General features: G+C 36.9%; 2 protein-coding genes and 1 long non-coding RNA gene across 7 annotated transcripts in view; 1 reads left to right on the forward strand and 2 right to left on the reverse strand.

Annotated features, from left to right (window-relative positions):
- The window catches only part of sdk (sidekick cell adhesion molecule), a 101,985-nt gene that overhangs the window by 69,267 nt on the left and 11,847 nt on the right, over positions 1-20,871 (forward strand). For 4 of the 5 annotated variants that reach the window (XM_070287994.1, XM_070287996.1, XM_070287995.1 and 1 more), the window contains exons 5-9: positions 1,193-1,946; positions 2,025-2,152; positions 12,377-12,496; positions 13,147-13,302; positions 20,393-20,821. In XM_070287994.1, the coding sequence (XP_070144095.1) occupies positions 1,193-1,946; positions 2,025-2,152; positions 12,377-12,496; positions 13,147-13,302; positions 20,393-20,821 (1,587 nt within the window). Of the gene's footprint in view, positions 1-1,192; positions 1,947-2,024; positions 2,153-3,072; positions 3,217-12,376; positions 12,497-13,146; positions 13,303-20,392; positions 20,822-20,871 lie in introns of all 5 variants that reach the window. The other variant, XM_070287998.1, reaches the window with a different exon arrangement.
- Positions 1,810-14,874, reverse strand: LOC138929074 (uncharacterized). Its single transcript, XR_011445498.1, has 3 exons — positions 14,723-14,874; positions 2,033-2,139; positions 1,810-1,918 (listed from the first exon to the last, which is right to left on the reverse strand). It is a non-coding gene; the product is annotated as an uncharacterized lncRNA (long non-coding RNA).
- Positions 17,772-19,019, reverse strand: LOC108076050 (thioredoxin-related transmembrane protein 1-like). The gene has a single exon (XM_017168729.3). It carries the CDS (start codon positions 18,921-18,923, stop codon positions 17,772-17,774), a length of 1,152 nt encoding a protein of 383 aa, XP_017024218.3. The 5' UTR covers positions 18,924-19,019.

Consider the following 20,871-nt stretch of genomic DNA (forward strand, 5'->3'; position numbering starts at 1 on the left):
GAGAGAGGCTATGCTGGAAATTCGAGACTCTCCTGGGGATAAGCCCAGGACATCAGCTCGAGTTACCAATTAAATAGAGAATCCTGGCAGCAAGTCATTGATGGCTTATTGAAGCTTACTAGGGGTCTTGGGCAACCTTATTAGTTGGCCAATTATATAAAGTTTATAGCCAATAAGTTATAGGGTATTTCCTCTTGAAGTTTTAGTTTTTAAAAATTCAAACATTGTCCCAAATGGGGTCGAAAAGCGTGAGGGATTTCTAGGTTTTTAGTTGGGCTTTCTAGGTGGAGAGTACTAATCAAGCCAGCCAAGGACCCACACCTCCTTCCACGCCAACTCAATGTTTAGCTGCTAATTTTTCTTTAATGCGAACTTAATTACAACGAGAGCGTGTAACGGAGAAGGCGGAGCAGGTTAAGTAGTGTGGCGTCGCGTGTGGGGGTTAAGGGTCACCGGGTCTTAGGTGTGGATGTAACGAACAATTAGACAAGTAAGTGTGAGTGACACTTGAGCTGGCTCGCTTGCTCGCTCACTCTGAATTAACCCCCTAAGCCCCTCCCGTAACTACTTGAACCTAATAAATCGAGGGGGCCCTCGACATGGTACCCAACCACCCACCTCCTCTAGCCTTCCATCCATCCCATCCATCCATCCATCTATCCAGCCATTCATGGTGACCTTCTTTTCGGTGGGGATCTCTCTCTCTCTCTAACACCACCCCCCTTGCCTCCAGAGGAGGTGAAAGATGGGCGTGACGACGCACTGACTGACTCGTCGACGGGTTGACTTGAAGCAGCGGCATCGTCTTGAGCACTTAATTAATTGTAGGACCGAGAGCGAGTGCCTAAACTGAACTAATAACCTTTAAAGCTCAGCTGGGTAGCTGCGTACTTACAGGGGGGGCTAAAGAGGGGTGTAAGAGGGATGGTAATGGGAATGGGGGTCAGAGATGAGCGAGGTTAAATTGACTTGCCCGCAGGCCCAGCACGGCGTTTGCCTTTCAATTCAATTAGCGAATGACACCACAGGAAAACGATAGAAAACTCTATAAAAAATATATATAAAAATTAAAAGGAAACCAGGGAAATTAAAAGAAAAAACTTTAGAAATAATAAAAGTTACAAGAAAAATGTAAAAAAAAATGTATTTAATAATACAAATATTTTCTAATAATATTCCCTTTCCCCCACAGACATGGGCATCTTTGAAAACACCACCGAGGGTCGCCTTACCGTGACCAGTGGCCATCCTGCCATTTTTGATATGCCTGCCATAGACTCGGTTCCTGTGCCCTCGGTTATGTGGCAATCGGAAGATGGTCCCTTGAACTATGACATCAAATATGCCTTCACCCAGGCCAATCAATTGATTATCCTGAGTGCCGATGAGAATGACCGTAGGGGCTACAGGGCCAAGGCGATCAACACGCAGCTGGGAAAAGAGGAGAGCAGTGCCTTTCTGCATTTAAATGTCAGTGGAGATCCCTACATTGAGGTGGCACCGGAGATCATTGTCCCACCGCAGGATATCAAAGTGAAGCTGGGAACTGCCGTTGCTGAGCTACGGTGCATTGCCAATGCTCGACCTTTGCATGAATTGGAAACCCTTTGGCTCAAGGATGGTTTGGCCGTTGAAACTGCCGGCGTTAGGCATACTCTCAACGATCCCTGGAACCGCACTTTGGTTCTGCTTCAAGTGAATAACTCACATTCCGGGGAATATACCTGCCAGGTGCGATTGCGCAGCGGTGGCTATCCAGCTGTTACGGCCACGGCACGTCTTCAGATCCTAGAGCCACCCGTGTTCTTTACACCCATGCGAGCGGAGACCTTTGGGGAGTTTGGGGGTCAAGTGCAGCTGCCCTGCGATGTGGTGGGTGAGCCCACGCCCCAGGTCAAGTGGTTTAGGAATGCCGAATCTGTGGATCAGCACATTGAGAGTGGAAGGTGAGTGGGGGAAGCAAGGGGGAGGGAGGAATTATGCCGAGTATTAAACGAAACACCCTTTTTTTTTGTTGTTTGCAGATACTCACTCAGCACGGATAATACGCTGGTAATTAAGAAACTAATCCTGGATGACGCTGCCATGTTCCAGTGCCTGGCCATCAATGAAGCGGGGGAGAACTCTGCCAGCACCTGGCTAAGGGTAAAAAGTAAGTCAAGAACCGATTTTCCTACATTTATGACTAGGTGACACTGGGCGGAAAAAGGGATATAAAATAAGGGGGAAATCTAAATTAGAAGGTTTGATGGGGTTTTAAATGTATAAAGGCTTTACTTTGAATCAATTGGAAATCTTTTAAGCTACTTAAGAGCTAAAATTTATATTGAAATTATAGAAAATTACTAAATGAATTGAAAAAATAAATAAATAAGAGAAGTTCATTTTTGTAAGCAAAATGAACAAAGGTTTAACTTTAAATCAAGTAAAAAACCCTTTAAGCTATTTAAAAGCAAAAATTTCAATTAAAATTATAGAAACATTATTAATTTATGTACGCTATTGCTTAAATATTATTAAATTAATTGATTTTCTTCGATGAAAAATTTAAAAAAACCTTAAAATATTTAATTTTTGTTAGCAAAATCTTTTTATTTATTTATTTTCTACTTCCTTAAAATTTTTTAAAATAATTTTTGTAAAAAGCTAAAATTTAAACTAAAAATTATGGTAAAATCAGAAATATATTTACGCTATGGCTTGAATTTTATTAAAATAATTAATTTCCCTTCTTGAAAAAATTTAAAAACCTTCAAGAAACTTATTTTGGTAAGCAAAATACTTTTATTTATTAATTTTTATTATTATTTTATTTTTTAAGCCCAGTGTCACTTGGTAAAAAAGCTATACAAAATTTTTAAAAATTAATAACATAATTTATATATGCTAAAGAAAGGGTATTTTCATATGTTAAGACCCCCCCTGACATACATATATATTGCCTCTATCTACCCGCTCTCTCTTTATGCGAAACATATATCCCATTAACCATTTTGCATTTTGCCTTTTACCCTTTTTAACCCCTTAAAAAAACGAAAACGAAAAAATATATTAACAATAACGAATCTATAGCTAACGAGGCCAAGAACCGCGTGAAACGCTTGGCCCAGCCACGTATCCTGAGGGTAAGAGCTTCGCATGCTGGCATGGGAACGGAAAAGGGATCGGGAACGGGATCAGGTTCCTCTTCTGGTAGACGCAAGGAGTTACGCTTTGGTATGGGCATATACATTGAGCAAAACACACAAAAAACAAAACACTCAAGCACCAATTTAAAAATATTTTATATAAATAGTTACATTTTTGCACTTAGATATTGACACTCCCTAGCAAGTAGTAGAGGTTTTCTAACTCATTTTGATTGTTTTGCGATTGATTGCGATTGTCGTTTTTATTGTCATTTTATTGCCCTCAAGCTCTTAAGTCTAAGCTTGGCTATTATCTCTCACTCTGTATTTCCTTTTCTAAATTTGCTTTTCCCCTATTTTCCCCCCCTTCAAGTTCCCTTCTTAATTTGTTTTTCACCCTTCGGCAGCTGCTGGAATTTCTCTTCTGGCTCTCCTAGTCTCTCTAGTCTCTAGTCTCTAGTCTCTTGGCATTTTCTCTCTTTTTTTTCCTCTCGTTCTTCGAGTCCTTAACTTTGGCTTTATCAAATTTGTCAAAAGCAGAAGAATTTTTCATTCAAGTTGATTAGTCCAGCGGCACGCACCCTTCCTTTTACTGTCTTTCCTCCTCCTCCGCCCCCCTTGGAAAAACAAGGCTAATATAATTGAGTCCCAAAAAGTTTTGATATGCATAAAGGGAAGCATTTTTTACACAGTTAACTCAATTTGTACTTAACTGTTGTTTTTATTTTTTTGTGAGTTTAGAATTATTTGAAAAAGTCTTTGTTAAAAAAAAAATAACAAAGGGAGTACAGAAACAAAGTAAAAAAAGGGGTAAAGGTTTTTTTTAAGGAAAAGAGTTTTGTTTAAATTATAAAATTTATAAAATTAATGCTAAACTGGAAATATATTATTTTCATTTATTTAAAGTTTATTTAAATAACTAAATAAGCTTATACATTTTTTTTATAATTTATAAAATGTTATACAATTTTTTTTTTTTTTTTAATTAATAAAATTTTATAAAATTTATACTTTACTGGAAATATATTTTTTTTATTTAAAGTTTATTTGTATAATAAAAAATTACAAAATTAATTAAATTAAATTTAAAAAAAAATCTTCTATGCTTTAAAACGTTATTAAATAAATTCTACATTTTAGATATATTTCTTTTATATTTAAAGCTTATTTAAATAATAAAATAAGCTCATATTTAGTAACTTAAATTACCCTCTAACCTTTTCCATTTCCAAAATATCTTTTCAAAAATTACCCTATGCTTTTTGCCACACTCAATGACTTCAGGTTAATACAACTGGAAACTTTGAGGAGCCCTAAAGTACCGTTAAGTGTTGGGAAAATGGCCACTCCAGGGTTTGCTTTTTCAAGGGAAAGTCACCCATATTTTCGTGTCTATATATATTCTATATATATATATGAGTACTTGCTTTGGGACAATTTTGCATTTTAATGAATTTCATAATGCGAAAATTAAGACTGACAGACAGACACACACACACACACACACACACAAGTCACACTTCTTAGGGTGTCATGGTGACATGACATCGTAGGGTTGTCCAGGATATGTCCCTTGCTCTGGTCTTCTTTCTAAGTTGTACTCTCTCCCTTCCCCTTTCTAACTTCTCCTTTCTACCCATCTTTCTCTCTCCCCCTTTCCCTCTTCCCCTTTCTCCCTTCCCCTTTGACTTCATCTTAACTTGAAAGTTTCCCTGTTTTTGGCCCAAGCATAATAATTGGCCATTCATGAGCCTAACCCAAAAAAGCGAGTGACTCCGCTGACGTTTTAAATATTTGACAGACAGGAAATGAGAGTAAAGTTGAGGCAAGAAGGTGGAAGGACATATTGTTTTGTGGGTCTCAAAATAAGTTTCCTCTTACTCAGTGTCTTTTTTGATGGGACTTTAAGCAAAGTTTAGGTGTCACCCACACCGCCCACCTCGCTTAAATTTTTATGGCGTCGCTCTCGAAACTGGGAAAACTCGAAGCAAAGCACAGATTTTTCATGTAAATTTCAAATTTCTATGCATATTTCGTTGAGTTATTCTTTATGTTGGCTCTCCGCTGCAGCAGCGTCATCTCAACATCCTCGAACATCTCATCATTCAATCCATCTATATAAATATCTTTTTTTTTTGTATATAAACCACTCTTTAGCCACAGCTGCATTGTATATGCGAGCCGAGGCTAAACTAGTTAAGAGATTTTGTCGTCGGCGGCTTATTGAAAAACTTTTTAGCTTTTATAGTTAACTTGGGCCAAGTTTCTGCTGGCTTCGATATATACTGGATTGTATATAGTAGTATATTTTTTTCTCTTTGGATTTCTTGGCATGAGTGACTGGTAACCAATCGTTGCGGCTCATTTAATTTTATTTGCCTAGGCTAATTCGAGTCAATTTGTTTGTCTGCCCCAGCGCATTTTACGATTCTGAAACCGGGGGGGCCCATCATTTAGTCTCTCTCTCTCTAATTCTCATAGCCCCTTGTCTTGTCCATAGTCCCTCCACGCTCCCCCGTGGACGTGTCTGTATCTCTGGGATAAGTTTTATTGCTGGCACAAGTTTCTGTTTCTCTTGCTTGGTTCTCTGGGTTCAGTTTTTGTTGTCTAAATGCATTTAGTCCCTGGTATCCTTGGGGTAGGAGTTTGGCCTAAGCGGCTTTGTTTTTCCCTCCTCATACCCATGTGTGTGTGTGTGTCCTGGCACTCTTTTAACTTGGTCTCTAACCGTATGCGGTGTACGAGGGCTCGGTAATTGGTCTATGCCAAGATTATCCAGATCAGGATTAGAATCGGATTATAAACACCTTTGGCTAGCTTGCTTTTTGACTTCCATCTCTGATTCGATTAACACACCACCAGCAGCCAACCGGACATCCGGTTCAACACTTTTACAGGATTACTCTTTGGAACTGGCAAAAGGTTGAGAATAAAATACATTCAAGAAGAGGCTGGGGTTGTAAGAAGGACCGTAATTAGCTTAGACCCCTTGAAATAATATGGTCTTTAGCTAATTAGCACTCAACAACAGTCTTTGGTCAGAGTCTCCTACTTATCATTTAAATATCATTTTAGTTTATGCCTTGCCATTGTCTTCAAGCTTACACTGAAGGGAAATTCTGCTAATTGGTTGAATTTGTGGTTAAATTTTAAGCTGAAGGCTTTTACAAAATTCTTACAGAAAGATAATTGGTTCACTCTAATCTTCACAGAGCTCTTTTTAAAGTGACTACTTAAGACTTGTGGATTTTCCGGTAATATAAAATGGCTAATTGCCTTTTTTTGTGGTTGAATTTTAAGTAGAATTAGGTGTTTCCTTGGGTTTTTTTAATGTCTAAAAGAAGTATACTGGTTCACCCTAATCTTCTACGCGCTTCTCAAGTTGACTACTTAAAACTTGTGGATTTTTCTGTAATATAAATCTGCTAATTGGCTTTATTTGCGGCTGAATTTTAAGCTAAAGGCTATTACAAAAAGTTAATTGGTTCACCCTAATCTTCACAGAAAGCTTTTTAAATTGACTACTTACTACTACTAATAGGTTTAATTTGTGGTTGATTTTTTAGTGGTATTATAAATCTACCTTCGGGCTATTTTAAAAATTATAAAAAAATGTATACTGGTTCACCCTAATTTTCACACAGCGCCTTTCTCCTCGCTTCTCAACTTGGCGACTTAAGGCTTCTAAATTTTTATGTTACATAAAAAGTAGCTAATTGCTTTAATTTGTGGTAAAATATTAAAATATTTATAGAGAAAGCTTAATGGTTCACCCTAATCTCCAGAGAGCGCCTTTCTATGCGCTTCTCAAGTCCTGGACACTTGGAACTCGCTTGATTTCATTTTGCAATTTCTTTCGTTTATTGTTTGTGCGCTCGTTCATCTCCAGGTGCTGCTGTTTCTACTCCTGCTGTAGGTCCTCCTCCTGCTCCTCCTGATCCTCCTGCTTTTCCACCTCCTCCTCCTCCTCCTCCTCCTCCTCCTTACACCTTGCTATGGCAACAAGTGTTTGGCATTTGTAATGCTGATTCTCCTCCGTCGACCCATCACCCCGTTTTCTATTTTCCGCTTGATAGGCCACTTGAAGGATAATCCTTGTGCCGGAGGAGCACTTTTCACTTAGATAGGCGAAGAAGTTGAGCTGGGAAAATTATTTTCCAGCTTTTGCGCGCGTCGACTTCAGTGGGTTTGTGCGATTGCCATTGCAACCTGGCTGCATTTTAATTGCAATGCGCCAGCCTCCTCCTGCTCCTACGCCTCCTCCTGATGTTTGTCAAAGTTTTTAACATCTTTTGCTGTTGGCCTTTTCCTGGAGCTCCTTTTGGAGCTCTTCATTTTTTTTTTTTTTTTTTTTTTTAAGTTGCCGTAAATCTGCGTTCACTTCCACCAAAGGTAGCACCACCTGCCACAGTCTCGGAGTCTCTTGGCATAGCTATAAACTTGGCTAGTACTTGCTGTGGCTGTTGCTGTTGTTGTTGTTGCTGCTGCTGCTGTGCATTTTCCGGCTGCCTGAGCTTTTCCTTCGAAAACTCAACTCGAGTAACATAATTTCGTAATTTCCCGAAACGCAAAAGTGATTTTAATCGCCGCTTCCTGGGGAAGGAAGCCCTGGTGCCCTCACTTAGCACCCCTACTATACGTGTGTGTGTGTGTGTGTATGAGTAATTAGGTGACTGTGGGGGCGGTTGGGCGTGGCCAAATTCACTTCCTTTCACTGCCTTTCCTGCCTTTTCCTCTTCATTTCCATTTCCTTTTGCCCTGACGACTCAATGTGCTGCCATTTCCACTGTGAGAATTTTGTGTTCTCTCTTTGTGTGGGTGTGTGTGTTTGTGAAGTGAAAAGTTTGGCTTAGTAAAAAGGTAAGCCAACAGGTGGGCGGAGGTTCAGAGGTCACCTTAAGCTTAACCCCACATTGCCCACGGTGATTGATTGCAGCCAAACGCTAAATGCCCTTGGAGTTTCGAGTTGATTGGCCAGCGACATGCCATCTCTTTAGGTTTAAGGATATAAAATTCTACAGGCACATAATGTTTTCTTTTTTAGGTTTTTTTCAGGTTTTAGAAGCGGGAAAATTGTGCCTTAAAAAACTTTATAAATTCTTTATAAATTCTAGGTATTAAACTCTACAAGAACTTGTTGTTTTTTGAGGTATTTTAAGGTTTTGGAAGCTGGAAAATTGTGCCTTAAAAAATATTTATACATTCTTTATAAATTCTAGGTATTAAACTCTACAAGAACTTGTTGTTTTTTGAGGTATTTTTAGGTTTTAGAAGCTGGAAAATGATGATTTAAAAATCTGTATAAATTCGGGCAGTAAAAATGCCATTTCTTGGGTTTAAAATGATGATCCTTTTCACATTTCTTCCTTCAAGAGGGTCACCAAAAATCTTCTCTCTTTTAAAATCAGAGTTTTTTTTCAGAAGTTTTTAGTTGAAATTCTGTAATCCCAAAGAAAATTTAATTGTATATTTTTTCTACAAATATTTATAACAAAAACATGTATTAATCATGTATTTTCTTTGGCTAAGAAAAGCTTTACCCGATTAGTGTTACAAACACCAACTTACCAGCACTCTTTCTCTCTATTAAAAAAATTCTTTAGCATTAGCTCAAAGGAGTTGGCCCAGGAAGTTGCCACGGAAAAGCGGCTCTCTTTATGCTTATTAAAAATAAAGAAAAAAAAAAGGGCCAAGGAGGGAATAACTGAAACGAAAAACCGTTTAAGAAGGAAAAAGTTGAGAAAAGTGAGGGGGAAATTTAGAGTCCGACACACACACCCACACCCACAGAAAAGCATACAACGGTTAAAAACAATTCGCATGCAAATGTTGGACTCCTCTGAAATGGCCAAGTAATGGCAATTATTGCCATCGCACGCCATTGGCCGCCTTCCTTTCCTACCAAGGCAGAGGGTGAGGCGCTTTCGCCCCCTTCAAGGGGGGGCACTTGTCCGGCTGAGTGAGCGTTTTATTATGACTGTAAGTTGATGGCGCGGCCTCTTTAGTGGGTCAACTTGAAATTAATTACGACCCAAAGGCAATGGTTGCCTTGACGATAGAACATTGACAGAAAATATCAAGTTCTTTGGGGTTTTATAAATTATTTAAAATTTTTGTAGGCTTATTATTATTATATAAATATCTTTCTCCAAGTGCACACACGACGTATGCTTGCTGCATATTACGTATACGCACTGTGGAGCTTAGGTATAAATTTGTTCTTAAGGTTTTGCCCTCTTGATTTGTGCTTAGTATAGCTTCAACCAGGGCGTATACTTAATATTAATATTACGTATACGCCAACCTTTTGCATAGATGCAAGTTTTCATTTTCAAGCCCACTCTTCACTCTCTGCTTTTTGTGGGATTTTCTTGGTTTTTAGGTCTCCCTAGCGAGAATCCAGCCACAAATTGTTTTCCTCTCCTTCGTCCTTTCGTGTCTTTAATATGCGCCTTGCGTGAGCCATAAAAAAAACCGGGCCAAAAAGGAGCCTAGAAAGGAGCTACTGACCACGGGGTCAGCTTAAGCACACTTAACACGTTGCCTTTGGCTGAAAGAAGGAGTTATTCGTGCAGATATATACCGTGCATATACATGCACATACAGACATTTATATATATACATTTTCTGGCCTGTTAAATTTTTCATACCTTTTCTGGCGACGACCGGCGGGTACGGAATTAAGCCCCAAAAGTGATGTAATATCGCCGAGCAGCTTAATTGTCCTTTAAGTGCATATCGCAAAATAAAGTTACTGCTGATGCTGCTGCTCGACCCTCGACCAGGGTTAATCATATTTAAACCCGACTTAAAGTTGCCTTTTCATATATGCGTTTTCCCTTGGAAAGCATGACTGGATTTTCCCTTTTTATTTTTCTTTTTATTTTCCCCCGTATCAAGCAGAGTTGATGTCTTTATGATTTCCTCAACAATTGCAACTGCACCGTAAACATACACACACACCATACACATACACAATACAAACACACACACACAAACGCATTTAATATCTTAATGTTGCAAGGAGCTGGGAGGAAAAACTGGAAGAATGGGTCTTTTATTGTAATTTTATGCACTTATTTACATAAGCGTAGTTAACGGGAATGCTTCATCATGCGAAATTATTACGAATATTATTACATTTGCGCCCCAAGTAGGAAAAAACACAGCGGAAAAGCTGCCTCTTTTAGCTACAGTCTTACAGTTTTACAGTCTTAAGGGGTTATGACATCTATAGGTAAGGGGAACTGTGTGTGAAAATTTGTTTACAAATATTTCTGAAATTCATTAAACTCGTATTTATATAGAATGTATTTTAAACTGATTTTTAAAAGAATTTTGTAAACCTTTATTTTAATGTTTAAAATATAAAAATCCAAGGATTTTATTTAATATTTGGAATTTATATGGATATAAAAAAAAATATAAAATTATATATAAAAAAATTATAATTTTTTAAATAATTTTTGATAAAATTTAGTTACAGAAATATTTAATATTTTAGGTAATAATATTTTAGAAAATCTTTTAAAATTGTATTTGTATGGACAATTTATAAATATTAGATTTATACGAAATTTTTCAATAATTTTTTTTGATATTTTTAAAGACCGAATTCCAAGGAAATATAAAATATTATGAATAAATATGGATATCCATAAAAATAATAAATATTTTTAATAAATATAGAAATATGAGCTACATTTTTAACATCGTTTTAGCCATTAAAAAATTTTAATTAAAATTATTAGACTTATATTTATAAGGAAATAATATTAAAATTAAAATTGTACATCATAATTCTATGAGTTTTTAACGAAAATAAAAGCTAAATTATATTTTTTAAATTAATTTTTGACACCAGAAAAATATTTTGAACCTTTTTTCAAACTCTTAACCATATCAAGTTAATTTAAATTGATTTTAACTCATCACCTGTGTATATATATTTTTTTTTTTTGGTGGCTAGCCAAGGTGTCAAGGCCCCTTAAAACGCGTGGCATTTGGCCATAACAATGAAAACAGAGGCAGTGTCGCGTCGTCGATATCGCGAGTGAAAACAAGCAGCAGCAGCAACAGGGGAAGGGGCAGAAGCAGCCATCGTGCCACTCAAAATCCAATAAATAATTCACATTAACCAGAGGCAGCCAAGAGAGCGAGAGACCGGGGGCCAAAATGAGCTGAGGAATCAACCAGATATATACATATATATATATATACAGAGAGTATATGTATACGCCAACAAGCACCTGCTGCAGAGCCCCAGCGTGATTAATTGGCCAGCCTTTAATTTGGTGTAATCATAATTGCAAAAGTCAGCACACAATGAAAACAGAAAAAGAACTGAGAAATCGAGAACCGAAACAATGGGGTTGAGTTAATCAGGGAAAGGGACACAAAAAAAAATATATTAAAAAGGGAATCAATTACAGGGAATTTAAAGGAATCAGCAGAGAAGAGAAGTGATTAAGGAATTATCAATCGTTACGCAAATAATTTAATTAAATTCTGGCCATGTCTGCTGCTGCTGCTGTTGAAATTAAATCAAAGCTTAAATAAAAGTCCCCTCTAACAAAAAAAGAGAATAATAACTACCTATGTATAAAACTTTTGTAACAATAATTCCCTTAAATTCCCTTTGCTTTACATATTTGATATCTCCACGTTTTTTATGGTACAAATAATTGTCACGTATTTATCATGATTTTAGTATAGTGAATTATTTAAAAGGTAGACTTGCAGCAACTAGGCTTACATATGTAAATATAAAATATTTAATATTCAACACAACAAACAAAAATAACAACTACAACCACAGCAACAACAATTACAACTTCAACAACAACAACAACACAAACAACAGCTACTGCTACTGCTTCAACTACTACAACTTCAACAACAGCAACTACTACTACAACAACAATTACAACAACAACAACAACAATTACAACTACTACTACTACAACAACAACAGATAAAAAAACACACATTTTGCACAGAAAACATAAAATCCAGTAAAAATCCAGCACAAGTTAGAATTTAATTTTTTATTTCAGGCTCATACATTTTATTAACTTAGAGAGTCCTTCACTCCCCCACAACCCATTCTTTTCAACTAACCACTAATTGAGTTAATTTTTAGCCTAAAACGTACAAAGATATTTTCCAAGAATTTCAATTAAATTAAATTAATTGTTTATTGTAATTGTAATTGTAATCTAATTATAATTTCTTTGTAATTTCTTTAGCCTCGGCTCCTGTGCTAGAACAGCCTCCCCAGAATGTCACCGCCCTGGATGGCAAGGATGCCACCATATCCTGCCGGGCTGTGGGTTCCCCAAATCCGAATATAACCTGGATATATAATGGTGAGTTTTGAAAAGCAAAACCTTAAGCATGACACTTAAATATAATATTAAAAATAAATATTAAAAATAATTATTAAAAATAAATATTAAAAATAAATATTAAAAATAAATATAACAAATAAATATTCAAAAAAATATTAAAAATAAATTTTAAAAATAATATTAAAAACAAATATCAAGAATTAATATATTTTAAATAAATAGTAAAAAAAATAGGAAACATAAATATTAAAAATAAATATTAAAAATAAATATTAAAAATAATTATTAAAAATAAATATAACAAATAAATATTCAAAAATAATATTCAAAATAAATATTAAAAATAATTATTAAAAATAAATATAACAAATAAATATTTAAAAGAAGTATTAAAAATAATATTAATAATATTTTAAATAAATATTAAAAATAATATTATAATTTAAAAAAATAGTATTAAAATATTACAAAATATATATTAATGCTAATCCCAAAATGTTGTTCTCTTTCTCCGTTTGCTCGTCCTAACCAACGCAACTCGTAATGCTAACACATCGAAAACTGCTTGTATCCGTATCCGTATCCGCATCGTGCACCAAAAACATAACCACCCAAAACAACCCAACACCTCAACCATCGATTGCTCCTGGAACAACCCGAACAAACAGAGACCCAACTGGTGGAGATATCCAGCCGGGTGCAGATACTCGAATCGGGCGATTTGCTCATCTCGAACATACGCTCCTCGGATGCCGGCCTCTACATTTGTGTGCGGGCCAACGAGGCGGGCAGCGTCAAGGGCGAGGCCTATCTAAGTGTCCTAGGTGAGTCTCCTCCCCTCTCCCCCTGTAACCCTTAACCGTTACTCTAACCCCAAGGCAAACAAAAAAAAAGCCGCTTCTAAACTCCCCCCCCCCGAAAAAACTGTAATTGCCTCCGCTCGCGTCTGTGTTAGTTTCAAGTGCGTCTGTCTAGTCGGCCGCTTTGAGTGTTTTAGCGTTTAGTTAGTTAGCGTGGCTAACGAGGGTTGAGCTACTCTGCCCTTCTCGCAGCTAACTGTTTTAACTCGTTTTTTATGCACCATTTTCGCCCCTTTTTGCAGCATTTTACTAGACAAGCAGGAGGGCGGGGGGACCCGCAGCTTTTAACTCGTATTAATAAACATTTAAATGGCTTAAAGCATGTTAAGTTTTGGTGCCCTTTTGCTTGTTTAAAGGGTTTTTCCAGTTTTGTATTTAGTAAAATAGTTTAAGCTTTTGGTAATTAATTGAAATTGAATTTTAAAAAATATTTTAGGTGCTTGAAAATGATAAAAAAGCTGCTTTAAGTTATAAAATTATTAATTTAAATTGAAACAATGTCTCTTACTGAACTTATTTTTTTTTTTTAACTATTTTTAGACAGCCTTTAAATTTAAATTTCAAGTCTAAAAACCTTTTAAAAATTATTAAAAATTATTTATAAAAAATTATTTAAAATGTTGTAGTTGTAAAATAGTTAAACCTTTGGGTAGTTCATTGAAATTAAATTATTAGAAATATTTTAAGTGCCTAAACCTGTTTTAATAGCTGCTTAAAAGTTTAAAATTTGACTTAAATTTAGAGCAAAGCCTTCCTAAACTTTTACTAGCTTATTTTTAGTTTGCTTTTAAGTTGATTTCAAGTCTACAGATTAAAAACCCATTTAAAACTTATCTTTAAGAAAGATTTTGTGTTCAAGAAAGAAACTTTTTAGCACATATATATTTAATTTCTTAGAAATTTAAGTGAATTCTCTTAAAGCAAATCCTTGATGCACTTTTCCTGGCAGCTTTTCAAGTAATTTCAAGTCTCTCTTGTTTATTTTTTGTTCGAATATTTTGTTAAAGCAAGAAAAAAGGCATCTAAAATACTTGCTCAAAATCCTAAAAATATGCCGTGAGGCTTTCGTTTAATAGAATTAAACCTTTCCCATTGCTCTTTCTCTCTCTCTCTCTCGCTGAGAGCATTTAACTTGCGGCAAATAATTCTTTATTTCTTATTCTTTTGGTCCTTTTGGCAGTCCTCCTATCTCTGGCTCTCTCTCTCTCGCCGTCCATCCCCCCGCATCAATTGTTCAATCGCAGAGCTTTGATGTTGGCACATCCTGCCTGCGACTGTTACTGAAATGCTGTCAGCAGTTTTCATTGCTTTTTTCGAACCCCGCTGCCCCCCCTGAGAAAACTCTTCTGTAACCACAAAAGAGATTTAAATTGAGTTTACTTACCAAAAATGCTTCCTATTAGAGAGACAGTTGTTTGTGCACCTGTTTTTCCAGGAGAGATATCTGCGAGTGCGAGCCTCGCTGGCATTCAAATGATTGCCAATGACGTTTTGGTGCACCGAAAAAAAATTATGTTTGATTTGTGTTTACTGGGGAAAAATTTAGTTGAAAAAAAAACTAGCAAAGAAAAGCTTTCCAAATTGACTTTAATGCTTTTTTGGCATAGTTGTGGGTTTTTTTTAAGATTACTATTTGTCCCAAAAAATATCGATAAATATCAGTTTAAGGAAATCGAATTTTTCAGGTCTTCTTGAAGGGTAATTATGATTTTTCTCATTGAAGAAGCCATTTCTGACCCCATAAATCATATATATTCTTTATCAGCACAAAAAACCCAGTCGATCTAGCCATGTTTGGTGGAAAAAACAAGTTTTCAAATTTTTGCAAAATTTTGTAAGGGGTAACATCGTTAAAATTGTAAAAAAAAAACAAAAAAATTTAATTTTTTTAATATTAAATTTAGTAAGTAGATTTGTTAGCCTAAGTAAAACTAACACAAAACTGTTTTCCGATTTGAAATCAATGCATTTTTTAAATAGTTATGATATTTTTAAAATTCGATCCTCTGCTCAAATGGCAAGGGTATTCAAATTTCGGCTTCCTAAGTTAGCTTCCTTTCTTGTTTTTTTTATGGATGTATTTATTTTAGGGATGTATTTATATAAGAGATAAAATATTGCACATGGAAAATATCATAAACTTGGACATATCGAAGTTTTAAATATCGAAATATATCGCCTTAAAAATCGATTTTGAAAAATGTTTAAAACATTATTTTATTTATTATTATTTATTCCCTTTTTCAATCAATATTTAAAATTCTCTATTGCATTTTGAACCCAATTCAAAATTTTAGAAATTACATCTCAGTAATAATCAGTAGTAATCACAATCAACTTTATTTTTTACCGTGTATTATCTAGGTATTGGTATATCTAGTTATTTGTGCGTTTAGTGTTCGCTCCCAACGTCGCATCAAATCAACTAAAATGCATGGTCCAATAATAATAATGTATGTCATCAAAGCCGCAGTGGCCACAACAGGACAACATGGCCCAAAGCCAGGCCAGGATGATGAGAGTTCCATTTTAGGAGTGCTCTCCCTCAGCGTCTATTGCTTTTGTGATAATACAAAAATCCAGCCATACATTTCCACAGCACAAACACACACGCTCGTGTCTCTATGTTATATGTATGTAGGTATATGGCTTTGACTTTTTTCCGACCAGTGAAAACATGGCCGGAAAACCGGAAAATCCGAGAGCTTCAAATGATTTTTTAAGGGTTTTTGTTGTTGTTGCTGCTGCTGCCTCCCCTCCACCATTGCCATTGTGTTGTTTGTGTAATTAAAGTTGATTTGCACATGCAATATTTTTCGGTCCTCACTCTGAGTGTGTGTGTGTGTGTGTGTGATTGCAGTGGGTGTCCTGTATGTGTGTGGTGTGTGTGCGGGCTCCTAAAAGGCAGCATCAATGTGCGGCTAATTGGCAAAACGCCGCTGCCGCCGCTGCTGCTGCTGCTCAGGAATGTGGAATGCGTCCCGCGGACTGCAGACTCCACACCACTCCGGGTACCAGTCCGGACTTTGGCCACCAAAATGATGGCAGTTTTCCATCACCCTTAACCCATCAGGACCGCGGCAAAGCCCCTCTTCCTCCCCGCCCCACCTTATTTGTGTTTGTTGCATAAAACACAGGGGCCCAAGACTGGCAAAGAAATAAAAATGAAAAGGAACTAAGAATTAAGGGTCGAAGTAAGAAATACCCTTTGGTTGTAAAATAACATGGAACCTTTAAATTAATTGGAAAAAGTAGAAATTTCACAAAGTTTTCGGTATTTCAAATTCCACAAATTAAGATTTTTTTAAGAAGGGTAAAAATTAAAATTGAATATATAAAATATAAATAAAAAATATTTAACTTTTTTACTGAACTTTTCTGGAAAATGTTTTAATTTTCAATAAATTCAATTCTACAAATTTTGTTAAAACTTATTTAAATTATTTAAATGGCTTATCAAAATTTATTTAAAATTTGTTCAATTAAATCTATATAGAAAATTTATTTATAAGTATTCCCTAATTGCAAAAAATCGTTTAATCAAATATAAAAATATATAAAATTAATATTATTTACAGCTCTAATAATTACAAGACTTTTTACCATTTTTTTTATAATAAAATATAATTAATTTAGACTCTTAAAAGAATTCATTTAAAATTTAAAATAGTCTTCCTAGTAAAAATAAACCCCCCCAGAGCGTAAGCTTTGCTAGGGTATTAACCCCGCCAGTTACCGCACATTTTGGTGAACGCGAGAGGGGATAAACAAGGTTCATTTGTGGACCTTTCAGGGCAGTGCAGTGCAGTGCCATGCCATGCCATGCCATGCAGTTCATCTCGTCTAGAAGAGTCCATCCGTGCAGTACCCATATGGGGAACACCCGAACTGAACTCTAGGAACTTGGCTTATGGCAAACAGACCGACACCGTCGGCAACAACCAGGACAACAAGTGAGGAGCCGCCCAGAGGCACCACCAATGTCTGGGCCACGGGGCGCGTTGAACTTTTGATGCATGCGGGCCAAGTGACTGAAAAGGGCTAAAAAAAAAGGAAGTACAAAAAAAAGAGAATCAAGAAAAAAAGAAAAGCTTGTGCGGCTGCAAAAGGAAAGCAAAGAAAAGAAGGCATAAAATAAATAAAATCAAAAGAGAAAGCCATACATAAAAGAGAACAAACGATGCCCGAATGCACTGTCCCCCCCAGAAAGAGACCATGGGATACCCTGTAACAGGAATAGGTTTGAAGTTAATGGGAAGTTTGGGTATTTTTGGGGGAAAAGATGAGGCTTTATTTGTCTTTATTTGATTGTATATTTTAGTGTTTTTGTGGCTACAACTGATCGCTTAGGCTAATCCTTAAGAAGTTACAGGAATGCTTTTAGGTCGCCCTTGTGGTCCTGGCACACCTCTTCAGTTTTTTTTTCTGGTTTTTCAAACGGAAAATCTCCGACCAGTTGTGTCTTTTCCGGAAGAATTGCCGGCTTCCATTTTCTGTAAAAGTGAAACACTAGCTTGCTGTTCGATTTTCTTTGTCTTTTCCTTTTTATCTTTCATGTCTTTGTCTTCTTCCTTCTCCTCCTCCTCCTCCTCCTCCTCCTCCTCCTCCTCCTCCTCCTCCTCCTCTTCCTCCTCCTCCTGCTCCTCTTCTTCCTCCACCTCCCCCTCTTCCTCCACCTCTTTCTCCTCCTCTTCCCATTCCTCCTCCTCCTCCTCCTCCTCCTCCTCCTCCTCCTCCTCCTCCTCCTCCTCCTCGTCCTCCTCCTCCTCCGCTTCCCCTTCCTCCTCCGCTTCCCCTTCCTCCTCGCTATCCTGCTGATCATTTTGATCCTTCTCATCGGCTTTACCATCATCCTCCATCTCCTCAGTTTCCATATCCTCCAATTCCTTGACAAGATTCACTTGTGTCCCGGATAACCTCTTTCGCAGTGAATTTATGGGTGGATATATAAACTCCCCAAGCAGGCGCAGACTCATTCCCACGAATATGGTGGCCATGACTATAACGCTATAGGATCCCCATATGGGCAGACCGTGCTCCTGCAGGCGCCCCATAAAGCCATTCACTATGTGGGACAGCTTACTCAAATAGAACAAAATGGACATGTGAAAGGTGTTGGGTTTCCTCCAGGTAGCCACCGGTTCGATGCTCTTCCACAGCTCCTTCTTCACAAAGTGGAGCAGAGCAGCCTCGTATCTTCCACCGCGATACTGCCGGAACTCGTAATCCTTGACATGATAGATCGTGGGCAAAGTGGTGACCAAGAAGCGAGCGGCAAGCGAAGGTGAGGTACTGACATCCACTTTGGCCACCTGAACGTTGACACCAATGGCCACGTGAGCAAATTGCCTCCATTGGGCAGCCATATCCTTGCAGGCCGCACACCATGGAGCAAAGAATCCGATCATCCACTCGCCCTGGAGCATCAGGTGCCAATTGTCCTCGTCCAGGTTAATGAGCTGGCCAGCAGGCTGCAGCAGGTCTGTCTGCTCTGGTGTTGTTGGTGGTGGTGGCTCTGCCAATGCTGCGGCCAGGAGAAACAGCAGGACACCTGAGGCAGCCGCAAGGTGGGATTTGCAAAACATTTTAGGTTAGGTTTTCGTTTTCAACGTGAGATTCAGACCAGGGATTTTTGACAAACTAAGTTTTCAAAATTTCCTTTTGACTTGAAAAACCGAACATATTGGTTTATCGATAATTTATTGGTATTTGAAGCCAAGGTTGGTTGGGATAAATCGATAGGAAATGGGGTTGAGATTAAAGGGATGCTAGAAAATAGTGATATATCGATACAGAATCGTTATTCAATAAGAAATTGGGTTTATAAATTAATATTTTAATGTTGCTATCTACACATTTGTGATAAATATATATTTTGTATTATATTTCGAAGCAATTTAAACAAAAAGCGAGACATTATTAGATAATATTGATATATTGAAATTAAAATCGATAATTTTATACCGTTTAAATTTAAAAATATTTTTAAAAAATCATAAAAATATTAATATTGATAAAAAAAAAAATAAATTAACTCTTTTGATATTATCAATAAGTTATGAATAATAAATAAAATAATAGGAAAGTAATATATAAATTTTATGATATTTTCAATAATATATAAATGATAATAAATTATAAACAATAAAAGAATATGATAAAACTATAAATAAAATTAATTCATTTGTAAAAATAAATTCTAAATACCACAAAATTGTAAATAATAATGAATAATAAATATAAACAAATTAAAAATTCTACAGAATTACACATAAAAATAAATTATAAATAAAAATTAATTATAAATAATAAAAAAAATTAAAAATAATAAAAAAATTTAAACAAAAATCAATTTAAAAATATTACAAAAATATAAATAAATATTAATTATAAAAAATCATAAATATTTAATAATAAAAAATAAATAAGTTTAAGTATAAGGAAGAGGACCATCTAATGTTCTTTATATATACCGATCTATATCTAATCTTAATTTCTGAATGTGCCTCTTATGGAATGCTGTGTTTTTATAAATATTATAAAACATTCCCTAACTTCTCTAAATTATTATTATACATGCATGAATACAGCTTACAATTTTAGGTACTTTTCCCCAAGTACCTTCAATAATCCCTCCTTATATCCATATAGTAAGCATACCCCTTAATCTGTGCCATCCCAGGGTAACAGGGCACCAACATACGGGCCTCGTGTGTCAGTTTTGGGGCTTTAAACTTCATTTTCCACCTTCCCGCAGTGCCCTCCCTTCGGGTTAAGAGTGAAGCACTGGCTGTGGAAAGCTGAGGCGGGCCTTGTCTGTGGGGAAATGGAGGGCAATAAAAGTGGGCGGGGCAGATGCCAGGCAGGCGGCAGGAGAGGCGGCTGTCGCGACTTGTCATTGCCACGACTTGCGGTCGCTGGCCACGCTCGTTTAATCCGCATTGCCGTGTTGTTAATGTGTTTCCCCCATCATCCAGATCTCCCTCTCTCTCTCTCTTTTTTGGTATTATATTTTTTTTCTTATTTTCCATTTCCGCTTTTCTTTTCCCCGCAGTGCGGACACAAATCATCCAGCCGCCGGTGGACACAACGGTGCTGCTCGGGTTAACGGCCACCCTGCAATGCAAGGTGTCCAGCGATCCCAGTGTCCCGTACAACATTGACTGGTACCGCCAGGGCCAGGCATCGCCCATCAGCAACTCCCAGCGGGTCGGTGTCCAGGCCGATGGCCAACTGGAGATCCAGGCAGTGCGGGCCAGCGATGTTGGTAGCTATGCGTGTGTGGTCACCTCGCCGGGAGGCAATGAGACGCGAGCAGCCCGGCTCAGTGTCATCGAGCTGCCGTTTCCGCCAAGCAATGTGAAGGTGCAACGTTTGCCGGAGCCGCAGCAGCGTAGCATCAATGTATCCTGGACGCCGGGATTCGATGGCAACAGTCCAATATCCAAATTTATTATCCAGCGACGTGAGGTCTCCGAATTGGGTAAGTTACTCTTGTTCCTGGTTACTTTTATCTGCTGGCTAGCTGGCACT

This window comes from Drosophila kikkawai, chromosome X (genome assembly GCF_030179895.1).
Source record: "Drosophila kikkawai strain 14028-0561.14 chromosome X, DkikHiC1v2, whole genome shotgun sequence".
Lineage (NCBI taxonomy): Eukaryota > Metazoa > Arthropoda > Insecta > Diptera > Drosophilidae > Drosophila > Drosophila kikkawai.

Bases quoted from the DNA above. Each gene is read 5' to 3' on its own strand.
- LOC108076050 (XM_017168729.3), bottom strand. From the start codon at position 18,923: ATGTTTTGCAAATCCCACCTTGCGGCTGCCTCAGGTGTCCTGCTGTTT.